This window comes from Monodon monoceros, unplaced genomic scaffold, assembly GCF_005190385.1.
Source record: "Monodon monoceros isolate NGI ecotype Baffin Bay Population unplaced genomic scaffold, NGI_Narwhal_1 Super_Scaffold_8, whole genome shotgun sequence".
NCBI lineage: Eukaryota > Metazoa > Chordata > Mammalia > Artiodactyla > Monodontidae > Monodon > Monodon monoceros.
The window spans coordinates 71,376,830-71,399,739 of record NW_021703785.1 but is presented as its reverse complement, the minus strand read 5'-3'; the positions used below and the strand labels follow the sequence as shown (position 1 = coordinate 71,399,739).

The 22,910-nt window shown below is 47.9% G+C and overlaps 1 protein-coding gene across 3 annotated transcripts in view; it reads left to right on the top strand.

Annotated features, from left to right (window-relative positions):
• Positions 1-21,695, top strand: part of ATP8A2 (ATPase phospholipid transporting 8A2) — a 477,972-nt gene extending 456,277 nt beyond the window's left edge. For all 3 annotated transcript variants that reach the window (XM_029210474.1, XM_029210475.1, XM_029210476.1), the window contains 2 exons: positions 9,866-9,957; positions 21,179-21,695. In XM_029210474.1, the coding sequence (XP_029066307.1) occupies positions 9,866-9,957; positions 21,179-21,276 (190 nt within the window). In that variant the 3' untranslated portion in view covers positions 21,277-21,695. The remainder of the gene's footprint in view (positions 1-9,865; positions 9,958-21,178) is intronic.
• The last annotated feature ends 1,215 nt before the right edge of the window (positions 21,696-22,910 follow it).

Here is a 22,910-nt window from a genome sequence, read left to right as displayed (position 1 = left end):
TTTTCTTTTTTCTTCCTTTTCACGTGTTATGTGCACATTTTTTAGGATTCTGTTTTTACTTTTCTGTTGTGTTTTTTAGTGTGTCTCATAACACAGCTTTTTTACTGGTTGTTCTAGGCACTATATTATATATACGTAACTAATCACAGTGTACTGGTGCTGTCATATTACCAATTTGAATGAAATACAGAAACCTTACCTCCTGTTATAGCTCTTAACCCACCCACATTTATAATTTTCTTAAATATTTTCTCTACACGTATTTAGACCCACATCAGACAGTATGTAATTTTTGCTTTAACTAGTCAGACTTAATTTGGAGAATTCAAGAGGAAAGGGAAAGCCCATTGTATTTACCCATAGTTTCACTTACCATGTTCTTTCTTCTTTCCTGATGTTCCAAAAACTCCTTCTTTTATTATTCCCTTTTTGTTTTTAGAACTTCTTTTAGAAATTCTTACAGGGTGTTGTTTGGTTTTTTTTTTTTTTAAGGATTATTTATTTATTTATTTATTTTTGGCTGTGTTGGGTCTTCGTTTTGTGTGAGGGTTTTCTCTGGTTGCGGCAAGCGGGGGCCACTCTTCATCGCGGTGCGTGGGCCTTTCACTATCGTGGCCTCTCTTGTTGCGAGGCACAGGCTCCAGACGCTCAGGCTCAGTAGTTGTGGCTCACGGGCCTAGCTGCTCCGCGGCATGTGGGATCTTCCCAGACCAGGGCTCGAACCCGTGTCCCCTGCATCGGCAGGCAGATTCTCAACCACTGCGCCACCTTCCCTATAGGGAAGCCCTATGGGGTGGTTTTGATGGTGACAGACTCTCTCTGTTCTTTCCACCTGAGAGTGTCTTGCTGTCTTCTTCATTCCTGAGAGGTATTTTTCACTGAGTTGACGGTTTTCCTTCAGCCCTTGACAAATATTATGCCACTTCTGGCCTCGGTGATTTCTGATGAGAAATCCATTGTCGTTCAAACTGGTTTTCCACTATAGGTAAAGGGTCATTTCTCTTTGGCTGCTTTTAAGACCTTTTCTTTGTCTTTAGTTTTCGGACGTTTAATCACAATGTCTTGGCCTGGATTTATCCTAGGTAGGATTCATGTGGCTTCTTGAATCTGTAGGATTAGCTCTCCCACCAAATTTGGGAAGTTTTCACCCTTTAGTACTTGGAGTGCTTTTCCAGCCCCATCCTCTTTCTCCTCTCCTCTGGGACTCTGAAGACGTGAATGTTATATTGCCTGTTATATTCCCACAGGTCCGAGACTCTGCTCATTTTTCCTTCAGGCTGTTTTGTTTCTGTTACGCAGATTGGATCATTGCGACTGTTCCGTCTTCCAGTTTACTGATTATTTCCTTTGTCCCCTCTACCCTGCCATCAAGATAGCCCATCCACTGAGCTTTCAATTTCCGTTATTGTATTTTTGAGTTCCAAAGTTTACAACTGGTTCTTCTTATACCTTCTGTCTCTTTGCTGAGCCTTTCCTCTTTTTTTCCATTTGCTTTCAGCATGTTCGTAATTGCTCACCGAAGCGTTTTTGTCGTGGCTGTTTTTAAAGTCTTGGCCAGATTATTCCACCACATCTGTTATCCTGACGTTGGTGTCTATCGATTTTTCCTTACATTCAGTTTTAGGTCTTCTTGGTTCTTCGTATAACAGTGGTCACATAGAACCTGGACATTTGGGTGTGACCCTGGATTTTACGGCAGGCCCTCTCCTGCTAGGTAGAGGCCATCCAGATCCCCTACTCGGTCTGTGCTGACGCCTGCAGAGAGGGGGTGAGAATTCCTGCTCTTCACGTGGTCTCCACTGACACTGCAGGGGGTGGGGAGGGGTCAGAGGTATGGGTGTGGCCTTGTCACTACTGAGGAAGGCTGAAAGTCCTGATTCTCCCTCAGGCCTCGTCTGATACCGCCCCAGTGAGGAGAGGAAGGACAGAAGTCCATTCTCCCCATGCAGCTCCTGTCATCTCTGCTGACACCACAGGGTACCAGAGGCCTCATTATCGGCTGGCAGGGACGAAAGTCCCAGGTTCCTATTTGGCCTCCTCTGTTACCACCTCAGTAGGGGCTCTGGAGCACCATGTAGCAACCTTGTGAGGGTGGACATCTGGGCTCCCCACTTGGTCTCTGCTGGCTGGACTGGAGTGGAGCCACAGTTTTTTTCTGGGGTGTTTGGCTGGAGTAAAGTGATCATGGTCTGAAAGTTTTTTGTCTTACGAGGCCGCCACTTTCCTGCTCCTTTGGCTGAAGAGAAGAGGGCTTTCTTGCCTGCACCCCCGGGCGTTTCTGGGTTGCCAGGCTTTTCTGCTCCAAGTCTGGAATCTACGAGCCAAAAGAAAACTCGGGTTTCTCATGCTCCAAGGTTCATAGCTGGTCTTCCTTCCTATCTCCACCTTTCCAGTTCTCCATCTTCACCTTTATATTTGTTTTACATGTAGAGTCCAGGGTTGTCAGTTGTACTTAACAGGAGGAAGAGAGAAAATACATCTACTCCATCTTGGAAGCAGAAGTCTCTCCGGACAGGAATTTTTTTTTAAGTTCTTTTTTTTTTTTTTTAACCTTTTAAAGGTATATAGATTATAGTAATGCAGTTCTAATTTTCAGGAGAAGCCATTTTGCCAGTTTTACCTAAGTTGCTGTTTCAGGTGAAAGAACAGTGTAGTTGGTGGCTACTACCTTCTATTTTTTTTGGACTTTCCTCCTAACCTCACTGCTCACTGGTTTACTTACATTACCACATCACTAGCAGGCACAGCGGAAAAGGATTACGTGTATCTATCTTTGCTTTTGGATCTTTTCAGTGTCCCCTGCCTCTCTTTTTGTTAAAGTCTTCCTGGGCAGTCCCGTCAATCAGCGCAGTTACCTCATACACACCACCTCTGTTCTGAGCCAGGGATGGTTGTCAACAGACAGATCCCACCTATTTCTGAGGCTGCAGATCTGCTGCTTCCCCTGTCAGAGTCACTGCCTAGTTTGGTACTACCACTCCTTGGTCTTCTTTTTTGGCAGGAAATCACCCAGTCCACACTGTACGAGAATGAGATTTCTTCCAACGCCCAGAATGGTCCCCTTACCCCACTTTCCAAAGCCTTGTCTAGAAGAGAAGAAAATCACTGTGCTAAGACAGGGCTTTCTTCCCTCCAGTTCCCAGTTTTGATAGTCAGAGGAGACTTGAGGCCAGGAAGGACTACAGGAATCTACCTTTTTACTTTGGGAGTGGGATTTGTATTAAATTAGTTAACCTTGAATGCTGTCCTGTCCTCAGCCAGACTGTCCTCCAACTGCTCTATGCAATCTGAATTCTCTTCCCGAGCTCCGCAACGAGAAGCCACCGCAACGAGAAGCCCGCGCACCGCAACGAAGAGTAGCCCCCGCTCCCCGCAACTAGAGAAAGCCCGCACGCAGCAACGAAGGCTCAACACAGCCAAAAATAAAATTAAATAAATAATTAAAGAAAGGAAAGTGGGTTAGAATTTCAGCAGTCTGATAGCCTGGTAGGTGTCTGGCCCTACCTGAAGGAACGGGGACTTTGATTCGCTTTTATCTTGAGGAACCTGTCAGATTTATGTTTTGAAGACCATCCAGCCATCATTTAACAGTACGTTTCTAAAAATACCTATTTGTTTTTGGCTGCTTTGTGGTGTCAGCTGTGATTCCTACCAGCTGTAACTACTGACAAGACCAAAAAACAGATTTGTAATTACTCGCTCTATTCTCCACGTTCTGCTCTGTGCCAGTTATGCGTGTGTGATTTTAGCAGGAACAGCCTCCTGACAGAAATGCGGACGTAAAAGTTTATTATTCTCGCGAGCAACGCTTGCCAGCTCTCTGCTCCTTCCTGACGCTGCTTGTTCTTTGAGACAGGAGTGCACCAACCACCTCCCTGGAGAGGCGCTGGCTTCTCAGCAGAGCCTGCCTTAAGGGGCTGTGTGAGATGGGCTTTCACCACTATCACTGGTGTTTACCTGCACCTTCCATATGGGGGGACAGATCTCAGGCAGCGTCCATGCCTAAGCTGGGATGGAAAAAGGTCAAAGCAAGCACTGAACTCCACCCCCACCATCGGAGAAATAAACCACGAAGATGACATCGTTACCAACCATTCAGGTGATGGGAGGGAATTTACCTCCAATTCAGGACCCACTCCTTCTCCTGTTTTTTATTTTTTTTAAAATTTTATTGAAGTATAGCTGATTTACAGTGTTGTGTTAAATTCAGTTACACATATATATACATTCTTTTTCAGTCTTTTCCATCATGGTTTATCACAGGATACTGAATGTAGTTCCCTGTGCTCGAGTAGGACCTTGTTGTTTATCCATCCTGTGTATAAGATTTACCGTTTTAAAGAGTACAGTTCAGGGGCGTTTAGTACCTTCATGATGATGTGCGATCGTCACCCCTGTCTAGTTCCAGAACATTTTCGTCTCCCTGAAAGGAAACCTCGGATGCTTTGAGCATCCCCGGGATGCCCTGCGCTCCCCGGGAACCAATGCTCGTTCTCTGTGATTTGCCTGTTCCAGACATTTCATATGAATGGAACCGTGCAAGACGCAGCCTACGGCGTTGGCTTCTTTCACTCACCGTGAGGTTCTCAAGGTTTCTCCGTGTTGTGCATGTGTCATACTCTGTTCCTTTTTGTGGCTGAATAATTTTCCATCGTATGGACAGACCACACTTTGTTTATCCATTCAGCAATTGATGTCTGGATTGTTTTCATCTTTTGGCTATTGTGAATAATGCTGCTCTCGATATTGGTGTACAAGTGTCTGAGTCCATTTTCAGTTCTTTTGGCTAAAGGTGACCTAGGAGTGGAATTGCTAGGTGAGACGGTAATTCCATGTTGAAGTTAGTGAGGAACAATGGCTGCACCACTTTACAGACCCACCAGTAATGTGCTAGGGTTCCAGTTTCTCCACATCCTCTCCAATACCTGTTATTATCTGTTCTTGTTTCACTTATAGCCATCCTAGTAGATGTTAAGTGCTATTTCTTTGTGGTTTTGACCCGCATTTCCCTAATGACTAATGATGTTGAATATCTTTTCATGTGCTTGTTGGCCGTTGTGTTTCTTCTTCGGATAATGTATCCAAATCCTTTGCCTGTTTTTGATTTGGTTTGTCCATCTTTTATGCTGTTGAGTTGTTGGGATTATTGATATATTCTGGACTCTAGACCGTTACCAGCTATATGATTTGTAAATACTTTCATTTTATGGTTGTCTTTTCCCTTTTTAAAAAATTTTTATTGGAGTGTAGTTGATTTACAGTGGTGTGTTAGTTACAGGTGTACAGCAAAGTGAATCAGTTGTACATATATACATATCCATTCGTTTTCAGATTCTTTTCCCATATAGGTTAGTACAGAATATTGAGTAGAGTTCCCTGTGTCATACCAATAAGTCCTTGTTAGTTACCTGTTTTATATATAGTAGTGTGTATATGTCAATCCCCAGCTCCTATCACCTCCCCCCATGTTTCCCCTTTGGTAACCACAGGTTTGATTTCGAGATCTGTGAGTCTGTTTCTGTTTTGTAAATAAGTTCATTTGTATCATTTTTATTAGATTCCACATATAAGTGATAGCATACATTTGTCTTTCTCTGACTTACTTCACTTAGCATGGTAATCTCCAGGTCCATGCCTGTTGCTGCAAATGGCATTACTTCGTTCCTCTTTTATGGCTGAGTATATTCCACTGTGTAGATCCCTTCCTCTGTCGATGGACACTTAGGTTGCTTCCATGTCTTGGCTACTGTATACATTCCTGCAGTGAACACTGGTGTGCATGTATCTTTTCGAATTATGGTTTTCTTCAGATATATGCCCAGGAGTGGGATTGCTAGATCAAGTGGTAGTTCTGTATTTAGTTTTTTTAAGGAACCTCCATACTGCCCTCCATGATGGTTGTACAAATTTACATTCCTACTGGCAGTATAGGAGGGTTCCCTTTTCTCCACACCCTCTCCAGCATGTATTGTTTCTAGATTTTTTAATGAGGGCCATTCTGACCAGTGTGAGGTGAAATCTCATTGTGGTTTTGATTTGTATTTCCCTAATAATTAGCTATGTTGAGCATCTTTTCATGGGCTTTTTGGACATCTGTCTTCTTTGGAGAAATGTCTGTTTAGGTGTTCTGCCCATTTTTCTTTTAACATCTTTATTGGAGTATAATTGCTTTACTGCCCATTTTTTGATTAGGCTGTTCACTTTCTTGATAATGTCTTGATTCACAAAGGTTTTTGATGAAGTCCGATTTATCTATTTTTTCCTTTTGTTGCCTATGCTTTGAGTGTCATATCTAAGAAACATCACCAAGTTCAAGGTCGTAAACATTTAGCTCTTATATTTTGGGTCTTTGATCCATTTTGAGCTACTTTTTGTATGTGATTGCAGGTAAGGGGTCAACCTCATTCTTTTGAGTGTGGAAATCCAGTTACTCCAGACCCATATGCTGAACAGACTTTCCTCTCCTTATGAATGGTCTGGGTACCCTAGCCAAAAGTCAGCTGACCATAGACATATGACTCTTAACTACATTACAGTGATTTATATGTGTATCCTGATGCCAGTACCACACTATTTTCATTACTGTAGTTTTATATTAACTCTTGAAATAAGTTAGTATGAGTCCTATAACTGTGGTGTTCCTTTTCCAGGATTGTTTTGGCTATCTGGGGCCCCTTGTAATTCCCTATGAATCATAGGATAAATATTTGTTTCTGCAAAAAAAAAAAAGACTGTTGGAATCTTGCCTAAGTGCTTTAGTTAGCACTTCTAGTAAATTCCTTGAGTAGAAGTGGTAAAAGCAGGCATCCTTATCTTGATCATAGAGTTTTCAGTCTTTCACCATTGAGTATGTTGTCAGTTGTGGGTTTTTCATAAATGCTCTGTTATGTGGTAGAACTTCCCTTCCCGTCTTAGTTTGCTGAGTATTTTTATTATGAAAGGGTGTTGGATTTTGTCAGATGATCTTTCTGCGTTAATTTAGATGATCATTGATATTCTTCCTTCATTCTATTAATGTGGTGTATTATATTAATTGCTTTTTGTATGTTGAATCACCCTTGCATTACTGGGATAAATCCCATTTGGTAAGGTTGTGTAAGCCTTTCATTATACTGCTGAATTCGGTTTGTAGTATTTTGTCACGAGTTCTCTTGTTTATAAACCCAAATCTCATTTCCCTGTGCTAATCTGTACTCCGTTTTTCTTTTCTTCTCATTAACCAGAATTAACCAAAGTAAACAGCTGACTGTGTTTCTTCACTTTTCCCTATGTCTTTGTGAGTAGATGGCTTTCAAACCATCTATAGATAATAGAATGCTATAAATGGTAAACGTTATACCCCTTTCTGGCTTCAACTTTTCCAACACTCGCAGGACACAGTACAAGTGGAGGCTGTGTCTGAGTGTGTGCAAGTTGTAATAGCCATGTACCTTGATTAACTCACGTGGGTGAAGACCACAGTGCCTTGTGATGCCCAGATTCTCTGGAGACAGTGATTAACACAGGGAAGAGGTAGCTGCCCTGTGTACCCCACCCCCACCCCAGCTCTGTCCTGCACCGGCAGGGGACCTGCACTCGCGTGTGGACAGCCCAGTCCACACGTCTCGCGCTACAACCACCCTCTGGCCACCCCCCCCAGGCCTCAGAGCATGGACCCTGGCTGTGTGGTCTACTTCTAGGGATATGGAGCTAGCAAGGGGGGTCAGGTTGGCCTTGGATGCCAGCTTGGGCGTTACTGGGCAGGGACTTCTAAGGTCTCGCGTACTTGGGCTGGGGGCAGGTGTGGGCTCTTGGTGGACATGTCTCCTTGGCCCCATGTCCCCCTCCCCACATGGGAGGAAGGGCTGCAGGACACAGCAGGGTCAAAGGGTGGTGCTGTCTTTGGCTAAAGCTGAGCGGGTTGGTGGATGTTTTCTGTGCTAGTTTCTGTGTTTGTTTGAATATTTCATTATAAAAAAGAGAGAGAAAAGCATACGCCGTCCCACACAGAAATTAGAGACGTCTGCCCAGCACAGTGCCCTGTGCCCTTTGTCTTTGGCGAGGCTGAGGCTGTTTCCTCAGCCGCCCAGCTAGAGACCAGGATGCATGATTTCAGAGAGCCCTTCCCGTCCGTGGCTCTGTGAGGTTCTCACGAGCCCCAGCACTAGGAGGACCTTCTGGACCTGAAACGTCAGAGGGTCCAGGAGAGGCAGGGTGGAGCGCCCAGTCTGTCCCTCAGTTCCTGGGGAGATATGCCTTCATCTCACCAGGGTCCCAGCGGGGAGGGCCTCAGGGAGCCCCTCTCAGCTGGGCTCGGAGCTGCCTGGCAGTGCCTCCTGTGCAGGAACCGTGGCCCGTGCGGGTCACACAGCTGAGAGCAGCCAGCACGGGCGCTGCGGACGTCAGGCGGCCACAGGAGGACCGTGCATCTGCTCATCCCTGTGGCCCAGGGCGGTTAAGGTGGCCCCTGGAAGGGAAGATGAGCGAGAAGGGAGCAGCAGGGTGAGGGGACAGAAGAAGTGTGTATTCTCATCAGCCATCTTCCCAAGGTGGGTAGGCTGGGGCTTGCCCTGAGCTGGTGACCAATTAAACCTTGGTGTTTCAGCCAAGACGATCAGAAGCTGCTCTCTTGCAGAAACCCAAGAGCACAGTGAACTTCAGCTCATAGGACTGTTGAGAGTAGCCGGGCCCTGCTCCCCCTGCAAAGGCCCTCGGGGGAGCGTGAAGTGGACCCTGGGCTCAGGCCTGGATGGGCTGGGGGGAGGGGCTTTGGACCACAAGCAACTGCAGCTCTTCCAACTTCGCGCCCTCAAGTTCCCGGACAGCAGACTGGGGATGTACGCGTTGCCGTGGCAAAGTGCTGCACAGCAGGTGGTTGAAACAACAGAGGTGTATTTTCCCACGGTTCTGGAGGTCAGAAGTCCCAGAGCAAAGGTGTTCCAGGGCTGGTTCCTTCCGAGGCCTCGCTCCTCTGCTTGCAGGTGAAGGCCATCTTCTCCCCGTGTTCTCACATGGCCGTCCCTCAGTGTGTGTGTCTTAATCCCCTCTCCTAAGAACCCCAGTTAGCTTGGATTAGGGCCACCCCGATGACCTCATGTGACCTTTAAAGGCCTCATCTTGTAATCCAGCCCCATCCTGAGACCCTGGATGGTTAGGGCTCCTGCAGGTGCAGTCTGGAGGGGTACAGTTCAGCCGTCACAGAGGGTGCCGGCCAACGCTGTACATCGCAGTCTGTTGGGGGCAAGCCCGGTGACACCCCGGCAGCAGGAAATCGGGGCCATTCTCGAGCATTTCCCAACCCCCCACCTTTGGTTGGTCGTAAAGCCCAGCTGTCCTCTAGGGAGAACCTCCGTGTTGCCCCAGAGCAGCGGCAGCCTTAGAGAAGGGGCCATTTCAGGAGAGACAGGAAGCACGCCTAATCCTTGTGTTTTCAAAGAAAACTGACCTTGGTTTTCATTGTGGTTCAAAATAAGCATCAGAGGCAACTGTCTCTGGCCGGGTCCTGGGGCACCCAGGCGAGGCTCCAGGCCGGGGGGGGGGGGGCAGGTGGAATGGAAGCTTTCCGCTCACCGGAGCAACAGCTCACTCCTTGCCCCGGAGGCAGGGGCCCTGGTCCCCTTCCGTCAGGAGGCAGGCGGGGCTCCGAGGGTCGTGTAGGGACGGGGTGCACGCAGAGCGGGTTTTCAGAGGAGGGAGCCGCTCTCGAGGCGTCCAGGCAGCATCTAATGTAAATAGAGGGGCAGTTGGCAAAACGGGACGTTCTCCTTGACGTGGGGCAGCCTTTCCCAGGTCTGTTTCACGTTACGACCTGAAGCCATTCTTTCTCTGAGCACCTTGGAGAGGTGTCCTCGTGGCCGGAGACTGACCATGTGTGATGTGCCCCCAGGACCAACGAGCGAGACCGGCTGCTCAAGAGGCTGGGCAGGAAGACACCGCCCACCCACTTCCGGGGCAGTTCCCTCCAGCAGTCAGTGCCACGTGAGTAGCCCGCCGGCACGTGGCGTGGACCACTGCCAGGCTCTACACCCGGAAGTGGAAATGGGGTATCTGGCCCCAGGCAGGTACACCCGGTGGGTAGGCGATTCCCCGGGATCCAGTCAAATGTCTGAATGACACGACCCGTAAACTTCAGATCTGATGTGGTTCAGCTCCTGTGGCAGCCTCCCCATCAGATTCTTTCTAAGACTGAAGTGATGCTCCTTTTACATGGTTCCCCCCAAAGTAGCCCTACGCTACTGGCATATTAATCACAACAATGGCAATCACTGGGGAAAAGTCTCTGTGGTCTTCCCAGGAAGGCTGTGCCCCGCGCCGCCCCTGCAGCTGGAGACCAGGCCCCGTTTCTGCCAAGCAGGGTCTGTGGGGATGCGTCAGAGCCCAGAGGAGCGGGGTGGGGGTGGGGGGCGGGGAAACGCCAGATGGAGCTCGAGGAAGGGATGGGCTCACCTGCAATCCAGCCCCTGGGCTGCCAGGCGGGCGAGGGTGCTGCAGCCGAGTGCAGGGGCCCCTGCATAGGCAGCCTCCCTTCCCCAGCTGAGGCCCTGGTTCCTGCCTCTGAATCCTGCCTCGTCCCCGCCCGCACTGCCATCTCTTCAGCTGACGCCCCACTTCTGCTCTCCTTTCTCTCCCTGAGTTGAGACGGAAACAAGGGGTAGAAAGTGAAGCATCACTGCATCCTTAGGACAGGTACTTGAGGATCTCTGCCCAGCTCAGCTGAGCTCCATCCCCCCACGGTGAACACATCTTTGCAGACTTTCTCAACAGAGGGAAGGAAAGGAACAGGTGGGGACGTCATGGCCGTCGGTGACCGCCCCCGCCTGGACATCCCCGTGGGAGAAGGGGCTGCAGTAGCTCCCAGCAGGGCCCACATGGCCCGCATTCTCTGAGGCTTCTCTGCCCCAAGACACCTGGCCAAGAGTCTCAGGTGGGCACATTAAGTGGCCCCGCAGAGCCCGGGCCCCAGACCCCAGGCCCCAGACCCCAGCCATGGCCTCTGATCCTCGAGAGAGATTGAGTCCCGAGGAGGCTGGGTGGCAGGGTCCCAGCCACGAGGTCCGGGGCTCCACCTCAGAGCCAGGCTGCCTGCGGTCCCGTCCCAGCTGTGCCACTTTGTGACCTTAGGTAAGTTAACCCCTCTGTTCCTACACCTGTAGTACAGATGACGTGAGAACCTCCCTGGGGTTATTGGGAGGATTCACTGAGATTGTACACATAAAGTGCCTGGAACAGAGCCTGACTGCGTGGAGTCCAAATGTTAGGTATTACTTGCTTTTTCTGCCACAAATTGAATAACTTTAGGCTACTTACATATTTCTCTAAACGTCTGTCTTCTCCTCTGAGGAGAAAAACAGAATGATCTGCATCTTACACAGCCTGTGAGGCTTCCCGGTGACGGGCACAGAGAACGCGAGGACTGGTTCCCTAAACGCAGGGCTCGCGCTATGCAGCGTCCGCCCAGAGAAAGAGCAGACACCGAGAGCAAAGGCGGCACGAGAGCTTTCGTGGGAGTGCCATAAAGGGTCTTAAAACTACTACAAAACGTTTTATGAACTCCCAGTATTTTGAAGGACCAAACCAAAATTCTGATCAACAAATACAAAAAACAGGCAAGCTGCTAAAATCACACCACATTTTAAAGGCACTCAGCAACTAGGAGTAGGACCCTAATGGATCCCAGGGTGTTTCAGTCACGGACCCCCCAGAGAAGGCCATCAAGCATCGGGAGGGGCTCCAGGCTTCTGCTTGTCTCCGGCCTCAGTCTTCCCAGGAAACCGGAAGGAAAAGCCCTAGTCTTGGAGCACTTGTTCTGATGGACCACCCGCACACAGTACTAGCAACCGAGCTCATTGTTTCCTACACGGTCTAATTTCCTTACCATCCACACAGTGTTCCCAATTTCCCAATTGCTATTAGGAGTCTTTTCCCAGACAGAAAATAGCTACTTTCATCAAGATGTTATGAGAGCTCAGATTCAAAAAAACGCTATTTCAGGGAAGTTTTATTCCAAAATAATGAAAAAAAAAATGACATGATTTTATGGACTTCACCAAGTGTTCTACCAGAGGAAGACAAAACAAATAAGAAATGCAACCTGCCGTTCCACCTACCCGAATTCTATCCCCGGATCCTGGCCATGGCTGAGCATTTAGGAAGGTCTGGTCCATTGAATGCTTTCTCCAGGCCCCCATCATTCCTTCCTGGCTGTCAGGACTTCCTGAAGATGAATGACTGTGGGAAATGCTGAGAGCCAGGGGCTCCCTCTGAGTTTGGATGCAAATAATGGCAGTTAAACGTCCATCAGGCAAGAGCTAGTGAATGGATGCGGTTTCTTTGTCAGGCTGGGCAGGCAGAGGCTGGCTGGGTGATTATGGTCCCTGCTGTCCTGCTCTAACCCCTATCAGGCTTTGTTTCTAAAGAGGAAAATATTTACCTGAATCACAGAGACGCCCGTGCTCCCAGGACCACCCTATCAGGCCACTCTCCTTTTTTTTTTTTCCCCGGACGCGCAGGCTCAGTGGCCATGGCTCACGGGCCCATCCGCTCCGCAGCATGTGGGATCTTCCCGGACCGGGGCAAGAGCCCGTGTCCCCTGCATCCGCAGGCAGACTCTCAACCACTGCGCCACCAGGGAAGCCCTCCTTTCTTTCTTGAATTCAAAGTCCACTTAAGCTCAGTAGAGACTAAGAACATCCTGGTGCCCATTTTGGAAACATGATGGTGGATGCACCCAGGGGAGCTGGTGGAGAAGCCCTCTGGTAGTGACCTCTGGGCACTCTGCTGACCCTGAGAGAGGAGATTTGCTATCGAACCAGAAGCTTCCCTCTGCTGTCCCTTAGGACAGATGCCTAGAAACCCTTCCCACTCCAGAGGGGCTGAGTTAGTTATCCCACTGGACGGCCCTTGCGCCCATGACACAAACAGGAGCTGTGGAGAGCACTGCAGCTGGCTTCCCGCAGGTACAGGTGGATCTGAGTGGAAAACAACGAATAAATAAAGACAGGGCTGCTGCCCCTTCCACTTGAACAGGGGTAGACAATTCCAGATGCTTTTCCCAAAAGGACAGTCCCAAACAATGTTCATGTTTACGTCTCAGCAAGTCCCCTTCATTCCTTCCCCTGCCCCCCACCCCCCAAAAAAACCACATTAAAAGGCAGGTAGCAATTGCTCTGTTTGGGATGACTGTCACAACAGGCTCCTTCGTCCCTGGCCTGGAGTAGAGGCCGCCTCTCTGGGCGCCAAGTGTAGAATTAGCCCCAACCACAGGAGAGGGCTCTGTGGCCTGAGCACCACCAGCCAAGGAACCATGCTGGCGCCCATGTGGTGGATAGGAGCTGAGAGGACCTGGGCCTGGCCCAGTCCAGCCCATTCATTTTACAGAAAAGTAAACCAAGAAGACAGAGAGCTTAAAGGGCCCCGGTTCTGTGGCCAAGTCACAGCCAAGCGAGGATTGGAACGAGCGCTTCTCACGGGCGCCCTCGGCCCTGGGCTCAGCTCTACCGTGAAAGCAGGGCAGGGAGATGGCCAGCTAGGGACAGAGAGCCCCGCGGTCACCTACCTCCCTGGGGAGGGAAGAGCTACACGGTATCCCCATCTCTCGGGGTCAGGGCCCCTTCTGCAGGGAAGCGTCCCCCTGGGTGGCAGGCCCACCACCCAGCAGCATGGGGGATCCGAGGACAGCTCTGGGGCCAGCTCGGGAAACAACCGATATGCCTAGAAACATCCCCTTCAGGAGACTGGAAGGTGGATGCTGTCCAGAGCCCAGGGAGAGGCAGCTGGTCTGGTACATCGTGGCAGCCAAGACACAGCACAAAGAGCACGCTGGGGCCTGGACACCAGGGCTGCAGTGCCCACAGCCACACAGGTTTCAGGAGGTTTCCTCGTCCACCATCACCTCCGACCCACAGCTCAGAGGTGAGAGGAGGCATTTCATCTTCAGGTCCCAGGAAGCCCCCGAGGCTGGGAGACCCAGCACAGCCTCCTTGTAGGAAGCAGTGGGCCATGAGGAAGCCCAGGAGTGCCAGGGCCACCCAGGGCAGGATGAGCCACCTGCCTGCACCAGCTGCAGGGGCTCACGCTGCCCTCGGGCTGCTGTCCCGGGGTGGGGCCTTTGGGTTGGTGGGTTTGGTCTGTGTTAGAAATGCAGGTGAGCAGCTCGACCGACGCCCCATGGGGGCGCCTGTGTCCTCACTCTGCTTTCACTCCCACGTGCCCCCTGCTGCCCAGCCATGTCCTCAGTGGCTCCCAGGCCACCGCTGCAGCTCAGCCCACACCTCCTGCCTCCCAGGGTGGCCCTCCTGAGCCGCGGGGTCCTCTCAGGCTGAAAGGCATGCTCTCGGGAAGAGCTGGCCAGCCAGCCCTGGGGAGGATGGAGACTTGGTTTCCAGTGTGATCAGAGCAGGAAGTCACTTCCTCTCCTCCATCCCACGAGGACTTTTTTAGACATTGCTACTGTATGTCTTTATAGTCCAGAAACTTTCCTTTTTAAGCCAAATGTCTGAGTAAAGTAAGAATCCAGGACTAAGGGTCACGAGATGGCAGAGTAGGAGGACATGAGCTCACCTCTTCTTATAGAAACACCAAAATCACAACTAACTGCTGGACAATATCAACAGAAAAACGCTGCAACCTACCAAAAAAGACACCCTACATCCAAAAGCAAAGAAGCCGCCACAACGAGACAGTAGGAGGGGAGCAATCTTGATAAAATCAAATACCATACCCACCGGACAGGCAACCCACAAACTGGAAAATAATTATACCACAAGTTCTCCCACAGGAGTGAAAGTGCTGAACCTGAGAAAATATTTGAAGAGCAAATAGCTGAAAACTTCCCTAACATGGGAAAGGAAACAGTCGCCCAAGTCCAGGAAGCAGAGAGAGTCCTAGGGACAATAAAACCAAGGAGGAACATGCCAAGACACAAACTGACAAAAACGAAAGACAAAGAAAAAAAAAAAAAAGCAGTAAGGGAAAAGCAACAAGTAATGTACAAGGGAACTCTCCTCCCCTAAGGTTATAAGCTGATTTCTCAACAGAAACTCTGCAGGCCAGAAGGGAGTGGCATGATATATTTAAAGTGATCAAAGGCAAGAAACTACAACCAAGATTACTCTACCCAGCAAGGCTCCATTCAGATTTGATAAGAGAAATCAAAAGCTCTACAGACACGTAAAAGCTAAGAGAATGCAGCACCACCAGGCCAGCTTTGCAACAAACGCTAAAGGAACCTCTCTAGGAAGCAAAGAAAAGGCCACAACTAGAAACAAGAAAATTATGAACGGAACAGCTCACCAGTAAAGGCAAACATACAGTAGAGGTAAGAAACTGTCTGCACACAAATATGATATCAAAACCAGCAGTCATGAGAAGAGGAGAGCACAAATGCAGGATATTGGAAATGTGTTTGAAATTAAAAGACCAGCAATTTAAAACAATCTTGTTTATACACAGACTGCTATATCAAAACCTCATGGTAACTGCAAACCAAAAACCTACAATAGATACACAACAAAGGAAAAGGAATCCAAACACAACACTAAAGTTAGTCATCAAATCACAAGACAACAGAAGAGGAAGGGAAGAAAAAAGACCTACAAAAGCAAATCCAAGACAATTAACAAAATGGCAGTAAGAACATACATAGCAATAATTACCTTAAAGGTAAATGGATTAAACGCTCCAACCAAAAGACACAGGCTGGGTGAATGGATACAAAAACAAGACCCATACATATGCTGTCTACAGGAAGCCCACTTCAGATCTAGGGACACGTACAGACTGAAAGCGAGGGGATGGAAAAAGACGTTCCATGCAAGTGGAAATCAAAAGAAAGCTGGAGGAGCAATACTCGTATCAGACAAAATAGACTTTAAAGACTGTTACAAGAGACAAAGAAGGACACTACATATTGCTCAAAGGATCTATCCAAGAAGAAGACATAACAATTGTAAATATATATGCACCCAACATAGGGTCACCTCAACATACAAGGCAAATACTAACTGCCATAAAAGGAGAAATCAACAGTAACACAGTAATAGCGGGGGACTTTAGCACCCCACGTTCATCAATGAACATATCAGACAGAAAGTCAAAAAGGAAACACAGGCCTTAAATGACACATTAGACCAGACGGACTTAATTGATATTTATAGAGCATTCCATCCAGAAGCAGCAGAATACACATTCTTCTCAAGTGCACACGGAACGTTCTCCAGGACTGATCATATGCTGGGCCACAAAGCAAGCCTCGGTAAATTTAAGAAAACTGAAATCATATCAAGCATCTTTTCCGACCACACCACTATGAGATTAGAAATAAACTACAAGGAAAAAAAACTATAAAAAACACAAACACGTGGAGGCTAAATAATACACTACTAAACAACCAATGGATCACTGAAGAAACAAAAGAGGAAATCAAAAAATACCTAGAGACAAATGAAAATGAAAGCACAATGATCCAAAACCTATGGGACATGGCAAAGGCAGTCCTAAGTGGGAAGTTTATTGCAATTACAATCTCACCTCAGGAAACAAGAAAAATCTCAAATAAACAACCTAACCTTATACCTAAAGCAACTAGAGAAAGAACAAACAAAAACCCAAAGTTAGCAGAAGGAAAAAAATTATAAAGATCAGAACAGAAATAAATGAAATGGAGACAAGGGGCTTCCCTGGTGGCGCAGTGATTGAGAGTTTGCCTGCCGATGCAGGGGACACGGGTTCGTGCCTGCATGCCGTGGTGCGGCTGGGCCCGTGAGCCATGGCTGCTGAGCCTGTGCGTCCGGAGCCTGTGCTCTGCAACGGGAGAGGCCACAGCAGTGAGAGGCCCGCATACCAAAAAAAAAAAATGGAGACAAAAAAAACAATAGAAAAGATCAATGAAACTAAAAGCTGGTTCTTTGAAAAGATAAAATTGATAAACCTTTAGACCCATCAAGAAGAAGAGGGAGAGGGCTCAAATCAATAAAAATCAGAAAGGAAAAAGAAGTTACAACAGGCACCACAGAAATACAAAGGATCATAAGACTACGACAAGCACCTGTATGCCAATAAAATGGACAACCTGGAAGAAATGGGCAAATTCTTGGAAAGGTACAATCTCCCGAGACTGAACCAGGAAGAAATAGAAAATATGAACAGACCAATCACAAGTACTGAAATTGAAACTGTAATTAAAAAAACTCCCAGCAAACAAAAGTTGAGGACCAAATGGCTTCACAGGTGAATCCTATCAAACATTTAGAAAAGAGTCAATACCTATTCTTCTGAAACTATTCCAAAATTGCAGAGGAATGAAAACTCCCAAACTCATTCTATGAGGCCACCATCACCCTGATACCAAAACCTGATAAAGATACCACAAAACAAGAAAATTACAGGCCAGTATCACTGATGAACATACACAAAAATCCTCAACAAACTACTAGCAATCCGAATCCAACAATGCATTAAAAGGATCATACACCATGATCAAGTGGGATTTATCCCAGGGATGCAAGGATTTTTCATTACCCACAAATCAATCAGTGTGATACATCACATCAATAAATTGAAGAATAAAAACCATACAATCATCTCATAGATGCAGAAAAATCTTCTGACAAAATTCAGCACCCATTTATGATAAAAACTCTCCAGAAAGTGGGCAAAGAGGGAACCTACCTCAACATAATAAAGGCCATATATGACAAACCCACAGCTAACATCATACTCAATGGTGAAAAGGTGAAAGCATTTCCTCTAAGATCAGGAACAAGACATGGATGTCCAGTCTCACCACTTTTATTCAGCATAGTTTTGGAAGTCCTAGCCATGGCAATCAGAGAAGAAAAGGAAATGAAGGTAATCCAAATTGGAAAAGAAGTAAAACCGTCACCGTTTGCAGATGACATGATACCACTGGGTTGGCCAAAAACTTCGTTCGGGTGTTTTCAATAACATTCTATGGAAAGACCCAAACGAATTTTTTGGCAAACCCAATACATATAGAAAATCCTAAAGATGCAACCAGAAAATTACTAGAGTTCATCAATGAATTTAGTAAAGTTGCAAGAGAAATTAAAGAAACAATCCCATTTACCATCACATCAAAAAGAATAAAATGCCAAAAGTAAACCTACCTAAGGAGGCAAGAGACCTGTACTCCAAAAACTGTAAGAAGAAAGAAATCGAAGATGACACAAACAGATGGAAAGATATATCATGTTCTTGGATTGGGAGAATCAATATTGTCAAAACGACTATACTACCCAAGGCAATCTACAGATTCAGTGCAACCTCCATCAAATTACCAGTGGCATTTTGCACAGAACTAGAACAAAAGAGTCTTAAAATTTCTATGGAGACACAAAAGACCCCAAAGAGCCAAAGCAATCTTGAGAAAGAAAAACAGAGCTGGAGGGATCAGGCTCCCTGACTTCAGACTATACTACAAAGCTACAATCATCAAAAGAGTGTGGTACTAGCACAGAGATAGAAATATAGATCAATGGAACAGGATAGAAAGCCCAGAAATAAACCCACGCATCTATGGTCAATTAATCTATGACAAAGGAGGCAAGACTACACAATAGAGAAGACAGTCTCTTCGATAAATGGTACAAAAAAAAAAATTAGAACATTTTTTTAACACCATACACAAAAATAAACTCAAAATGGATTAAAGAGCTAAATATAAGACCAGATACCATAAACTTCTTAGAGGAAAACATAGGCAGAACACTCTTCGATATAAATCACATCAGGTTTTTTTGGGGTTTTTTTTGCAGTACACAGGCCTCTCACTGTTGTGGCCTCTCCTGTTGCAGAGCACAGGCTCTGGACGCACAGGCTCAGCGGCCACGGCTCACGGGCCCAGCCGCTCCGCGGCATGTGGGATCTTCCCAGACCGGGGCACGAACCCGTGTCCCCTGCATCGGCAGGCGGACTCTCAACCACTGCGCCACCAGGGAAGCCCCATCAGTGTCTTTTTTGATACATCTCCTAGAGTAATGGAAATAAAAACGAAAATAAACCAACAGGACCTAATTAAACTCAAAAGCTTTTGACAGCAAAGGAAACCGCAAACAAAACGAAAAGACAACCATCAGAATGGGAGAAAATACTTGCAAATGATGCAACCGACAAGGGATTAATCTCCAAAATTTACAAACAGCTCATGTGGCTCAATATCAAAAAAACAAACAACCCAATCAGAAAATGGGTAGAAGACCTAAATAGGCATTTCTTGAAAGAAGACATACACATTGCCAAGAGGCACATGAGAAAATGCTCAACGTCGTTAATTAGAGAAATGCAAATCAAAACTACAATGAGATATCACCTCACACCAGTCAGAATGGCCATCATGAAAAAAGTCTGCAAACGAGAAATGCTGGAGAGGCTATGGAGAAAAGGGAACCCTCGTACACTGTCGGTGGGAATGTAAGTTGGTGCAGCCACGATGGAGAACAGTGTGGAGGTTCCTTAAGAAGCTAAAAACAGAGCTACCCTATGATCTGGCAATCCCACTCCGGGGCATAATATCTGGAGAAAAACATGGTTCGAAAGGATACATGCACCCCAGTGTTCATTGCAGCAATGTTTACAATAGCCAGGTCATGGAAGTAACCTAAATGTCCACTGACAGATGAACGGATAAAGAAAATGTGGTACATATACACAATGGAATATTACAAGGCCATTAAAAAGAATGAAATAATGCCGTTTGCAGCAACATGGATGGACCTGGAGATTATCATACTAAGTGAAGTAAGTCAGCCAAAGAAAGACAGATATCACGTGATATCACTTATATGCAGGATCTCAAAAACTGGTACAAATGACCTTATTTACAAAACAGAAACAGACTCACAGACTTAGAGAGTGAACTTATGGAACCGGGGGTGAGGGGGTGTAGGGATAGATTAGGAGTTAGGGACTGACACGTACACACTGCTATATTTAAAATAGATAACCAACAAGCACATAGCACAGGGAACTCTGCTCAATACTCTGTAATAACCTACATGGGAAAAGAATTTGAAAAAGAATAGGTACATGTATAACTGAATCACTTTGCTGTACACCTGAAACTAACACAACATTGTAAATCAGCTCTACTCCAATATATCAATAAAGTTTAAAATTTTAGAAAAAGGAATCCAGGACGATACATGGGCAAGATTTCTCTTTTCTTCTCCTTTAAAGGATATGACGAACTAACAGCTCCAGTAACAGTCATAAATATGCACAGACAAAAGGCATGCTGTTGCCTGTGACGTCTTTTGCTCAGAAGGTCTAATCCAGTTGCGGGACGTTTCCGTACCCCTGACCCAGAAGGGTCGGCCAACAGAGAGGGACTCCTGCAAATGTCCCTCCTGTGGGAAGGGCCAGTTAGGAGGGACAACCCTGCCTTAGGGCTGTCAGGACGGAGCTGCAGGGGCGCGCTGGCCCTTGGGCAAGTCATGACGTCACCTGGCGCCTCAGTTTCCCCAGCTGTGGCACGGGAAGAACTCTCCCCCATCTCGCAGGGCTGTCGGGAGGAAGAACTGAGCTATGTGTACGTAGTACATACAGCAGTGCCTGAGACACGGAGCATTCGATAACTGTCTGCTATTGTCACCAGCATCATTACTGGAGCTGATTGTAAAAACCAGTCCTTCTGTAGCCACTGGGCCAATCATTAAATTCCTCTTGACTTTATCTAGTGATCTTTTTCTTTATTTACCCAAAAGGAAACCCGCTGCAATGTATTATGGTCCAAATCCACGCGATGTCAGTGAGGCAAGCTCCCAGCACTGTGTGCACTTTGCCAGCCTTTACCGTTAGCATGTGCCTATTTACCTACCTGGCATGTTTACAGCTTCATAAATTACCGACTGGCCTGCAGCTTCGGGCGGACTGGGACATTTCCGGCGAAGAATGACTTCGCCTTTCCCCTTGACTGGTGGTGGGAAAGCGCAGCCGCGGGCCGGTGACCCACTGACTACGCTTCACAGGCAGAAATGGGAGGCCAGCCCTGAGCCCTGCCCATCCCATCAGCACAGAACCACCCGGCCTCTGCACACTCTTGGCCACTCGCCCCTTCAAGGGGGTCACGGGTCTCTGGACCCCCATCCAAGGCTGCAGAGGCCAGTGTGCAGAAGCTCGGCTGCAGCCCCCCGAGCAGCCTCTCCTGGTCCCCCTAACCAGCCCCGCTGTGCTCTTCTTCCAGATGGGTACGCCTTCTCGCAAGAGGAGCACGGGGCCGTGACTCAGGAAGAAATAGTCCGCGCCTACGACACCACCAAACAGAAATCCAGGAAGAAGTAAGACGTGGTCTCCCGGTGGAGCCTCAGAAAGAGACGGTCTGCTGCACCCAGTGTTAACACGTGCTTGTCAGAAGAGACGGGTGTCAGTGGCCAAAACACCGGAAACACATCCCGTGGCCTTAGCCCACCCATTTGTTAGTTCTCGATGCCCTCAGAAACCTGGACACGGGCCGCAGGGGAAGCCACCTTCCCCCTTCCCACTCGTCCATCCTTAGTGCTTGGCCTGACTTTTGTTTACGCTGTTCCGAAGCATTCAACTGTGCCCTGTGAGGTGTGAAATTAAAAACATTATGCTTCACCAGTATTTCAACATAAGTCCCGGCGGTTCTGGGAGAAGACAGAGTGGGTTTCACGGTGCATGAGAAACCCACCTGGTGGGGCTGCAGTAGGCACGCCGACTTCCTGTGTTGTCAACGCACAGATTCGGTCCGTGGTCAGCGTGTAAACCTCACTGGAGGCAAGCTGCCAGCTTGCTTTGATTCCCCCCTTTGTTTGTATGAAGTTGGCATAAACGTCCTGATTGCAGTGAAATCACAACATAGATATCTGGGTGGTAAACCTGAGAACGATTATTGGAACCTCAGTCACATTCCCAGCAGGGCGGGCCCGTCGGGGTCCCCATGGTCCCTGCACCCTTGCTGCCCGGGCGCCCCACACTCAGACCTGCTGCATGGCTGTTCCCACGCTTGGTGCATGGTGGCAGCGGGCACCCGCCCAGACCCCCGCCCTCCCTCCTTCTCCCCAGATTCAGATATGGATGCCAGAAACCCCTTCCTCTATAACTAAAGAAACATAGCGATTCGCGTAGATTCTAAGTGTCTGTTCTATCTGCCTCTTTCTGACGACAGGGGAGCCTGCAGGTCAGGGCAATGGTGGAGCTGCTGGGGCCCTGCCCGCCTTGGTCAGGCTCTCAGAACTCATTTCCCGGCCTCCAGACCCCTGGACCTGGGCACCTGCTTAAATTAGAACCCACGATTGTTCTCTTGGGAGCTCAGAGCACATTTTGCCTTTTGAGTGAATTTATAGCGCATCATCCCAACGAAGGCGCACACCTGTCGCTCCGGAATCGGAGCCGATGAGTGAGTAACCCAGTGGGGAGAGGGAGGCCCCCGAGGCTGCTGAGGAAGACGACCGTTGGAGGGAAGCAAGGGCACGGAGACACTTTTCCTGCAAATCTCAGTAGAAATTTCTGAAATCAAGCCCTGAAGCCCAGACAGTTGTCATGATCAGCCTCAGGTGTCCATGGACACGGGTTTTAAGTGAACAGAACTCCAAACATTTCAAGGAAACGGCCTTCCTTACACTGACAGGTTTTCCTTCCTTATCCAGCCAGTGCTAGACGCAGGCGGCTCTCTGCACGTGAGGGGCCCTGAATCTCAGCCGAGGAAGGGGAGTGCCGAGTGCCCCTCTGGGGAGGGCTGACCCAAGTTAGGAAATGAAACAACAGGACATTCTGCTTCCTCCCCGTCATTTCGGAGCACCCGCATCTCACCGGGCATGGAGATAATTTAGAGTATGATTTGCGTGGACCACAAAGACGAATCCCCCGCTCGTGAGGTGACGGGGACCCAGAGAGGGCTCCAGGGCAAGCAGAACAATGCAGCGAACAGGCAGGTCCAGTTGCCACTCCTTCCT